Source organism: Apiospora marii (genome assembly GCF_038362585.1).
Source record: "Apiospora marii strain CBS 49790 chromosome Unknown utg000002l_segment0_segment0, whole genome shotgun sequence".
Lineage (NCBI taxonomy): Eukaryota > Fungi > Ascomycota > Sordariomycetes > Amphisphaeriales > Apiosporaceae > Apiospora > Apiospora marii.
The window spans coordinates 3946780-3949666 of record NW_027117373.1 but is presented as its reverse complement, the minus strand read 5'-3'; the positions used below and the strand labels follow the sequence as shown (position 1 = coordinate 3949666).

The 2887-nt window shown below is 53.3% G+C and overlaps 1 protein-coding gene across 1 annotated transcript; it reads left to right on the top strand.

Moving 5' to 3' along the window:
• Positions 1–1682: 1682 nt before the first annotated feature.
• Positions 1683–2515, top strand: PG985_002915 (uncharacterized protein; the record flags this gene model as incomplete). The annotated part of the gene is made up of 4 exons (XM_066822684.1): positions 1683–1892; positions 1948–1968; positions 2045–2306; positions 2418–2515. The coding sequence occupies 4 exons, from the start codon at positions 1683–1685 to the stop codon at positions 2513–2515; spliced, it is 591 nt and encodes a 196-aa protein (XP_066690116.1).
• Positions 2516–2887: the final 372 nt, after the last annotated feature.

Below are 2887 nucleotides of genomic sequence, written 5' to 3'. Positions count from 1 at the left end.
AAAGTCGCGCAAAAAACCCCCGAGGCCGGTCCCCATTTTGATACGAGGCGATGGCAAGATGTTCTTGGAATGGCCTGGTCGATCAATCCCATTGCGTCGTTTCGTATGTTGCAGACATCTCGCGCACGGCATGCGAGTGGTTTGGTAACCGGTCTCACCCCCATGTCGACAAGTATTTTACAGCCCAACGAAGCAAAGCCCTCCATCTGGCTGCTTAGATGATGGACGATGCAATACAAGGTAGCCCAGGCGTCAATCACGATTGATCAGCCATCGAGCGCTGTTTGGTGGTTGCGTAATAAACGACACGGCTACGACTAGATGGATTATTGAGAGAGCACAGAGTAGGTGTGTACGGATATACTTACTCATTCGAAGATCATGGACGTTTTGGGATGGTCTCCTGGGATGGTCTCACCGACTCAACGGTACAAGGTAGCGTGGCCCTAGAGCGCGTCCATGCCTCATGCAGCTTAGACTATTGGAAGTTCTGGCCAGGGCTGCTCCGTTTCTTTCTTTTTTTCCTGCATTTCGAGCCCTGGGCCACTGGACCCTGAAGATTTCATGCTTGTGTGAGGTAGTAGCAGGTGTTAGCTGTTGCCCGGAGCACCAAGGCCGAACTACCTGGAGGTAGGTGGCAGGCTAGAGGCGCGATCCACTCCAAAAGCAGCAGACAACCGAGACGCGTCGTTGGAGGAAATTGCTCGGCCTAATCCGGTCTGCCAGACGGATTCCTCAGCAAGGAACCATTCATCATGTGTTTGCACCTGTAGATAACCATCTGCTTCGCCTCCGTTCTCCGTTTCCTCACCTGTGAGTCGGTTTGAGCAGGGCAAGCGGAGGTGCGTGTACCGTATGTTGGGTCTACAATGACCATCTATCCTCAACCGGTGGGGGGCGGTTTGTGATAACTTCGCATAGAGTTCAAAGGAGCATCAAAGTCTTGCATGAGCTCTGGCGACCCAGAACGTGAAAACGTGGGCCTCAGGGAATACCTACACGCCAGCTGGAAGAACCGTTGCCGGTTGTACGCCTGTTTTTTTACATTACGGCTTGGGTGGGTGAATGCGAAGCTAATTCTGGGACCTGCAAGTACTGTAATGATATGTAATATCCGGAACGTCCAGGGCCTGCGCATTGCTTCATTAATGCTCCCTCCCCCATCTAACCTAGGCTGTTTTGGACTTGATGATCGCCCCGGAGAATTGAATGATTCGATTCAATATCTTTGATTGTTTGTGCTGACACGTTTGGGGAAGGCAAGAGGTGGTATTGGACCAAGGTTTGCTGGGGGAGTACGTTTTGTGTCAGGTGTACTCAGTATTACCGTTTTTATTTTCGCGCTCAAGATGCCGAATTAGAACTCGGCAAGCACGGATGAACCTCATATTTGTTCCATGACACCAAACACTGGCCAGGGTCCAGGCAACTTCGGCAAATCATGGGAGACCACACCCTCCAGAAAGCCTGTTGCCCGTGAGTGGGCTCTGGGACAGCGCAAAAGGCCCTACCCTATCCTACCCTGTGCCTGTGCCTGTGGCCGGCGGTTGGTTCACGTGAAAAAAAAAGCACCCTTCTGCCTGCTGCTCGCTATGCTTGCTTGTGCGTGTGTGTGCCAACTGCTTGTCAATGTGTAAATGCGCCACCTGTACAAACAGGAACCCCATGAGCTCGGGGCTTGGATGCCTGCTCGAAACACGGGGCCCGTCTTGCCAAGTCGAGAAAGTGCCGCTGGCGCCAGCGCGACTGGAGAGCTTGAGGAACCCTGGGGGAACCTCACCGGCTTAGTTAATGAGCATGTGTCCAATCACACAGCCTTCCCATGGGGGGCTACTCTTCAGCCCAGACTACAGTACGGCCTTGCACAGCTGACATCACCAGCGGGAAAGGATGTACGTAGTGTCGGTGTCGGGTGGTGCATCACTCACAGATACTACTAATGGCCAGACCGCATTCAAAGAATTGCAAGTACAATAATAAAGAAGGCGGGTGTGGGGACGACCAGTGGCAAAGAGAGGACTGGACTTGGACTGGCACCCTGAAGCTCTGCTGTTGGCTGAGTTCTAGCGGTTCGTCAGCGGCACTGAAGTTTGATGTGTTCAGCGGAGTCCCCAGGCCCTCCCCTTCCTGCTTCCTGCAAGCTCACTGGCTCGTGAGCCCTACCACAAGCACACCCGAGGATCCGGGCAAACCCAGCAATGATTCGCATGGCTACATCATCATCGCAATACGCGAAGAGTCAGATGTGACACCCTCTTCAGGCGAAGCTGGCCCAGAACGGACCTGGCCACCAGAAAAGTATCTAAGTGCGTACATGTAGGCCTGTGGATGACTACAGGCGTGGTGGTCACAGGTCACAACCATCGCTTGTCAGATTCCGATGGTGTCGCGAAAAAATAAAACTACGAGGTTGACAGGATTTTGGGGGTGGAGTTCGGCCTTCCGTTCAATACGGGAAAGCAGGATTTCACCTCTGAACTTTGGCGACGTTTCATCTGCACCACCCAAGGAGTAGGATTGCCAGCTGCAGCCGCAAAAGTAGCATCCTCCATCAGACGAACAAACCCGACAGGGACAAGGACATGCATGCTTTCTTCCACTGCTACCGTAGGTACATCTTATGTGAGCCCAGTCCAATGGCAACCAAGCAGATGATTCCCTTCGCCTTCGGCGGCCAGGGCGAAGGAGGCAGGAGGCATTTTCCCTTCCCCTTTTCCCTACCACCTACCCTACCTGGTACCCGCGGTACGACGCGGTCTTGGGGACTCTTGGGATCTGATTGGCGATCCCCAGAACAGAAGCCTGAGAAGCCTTCTCGAAGAAAGATAGCAGGATGCTACAGAATGATATTACTCACCTCGGCTTCTCCTCTGCCCAACGCATCATG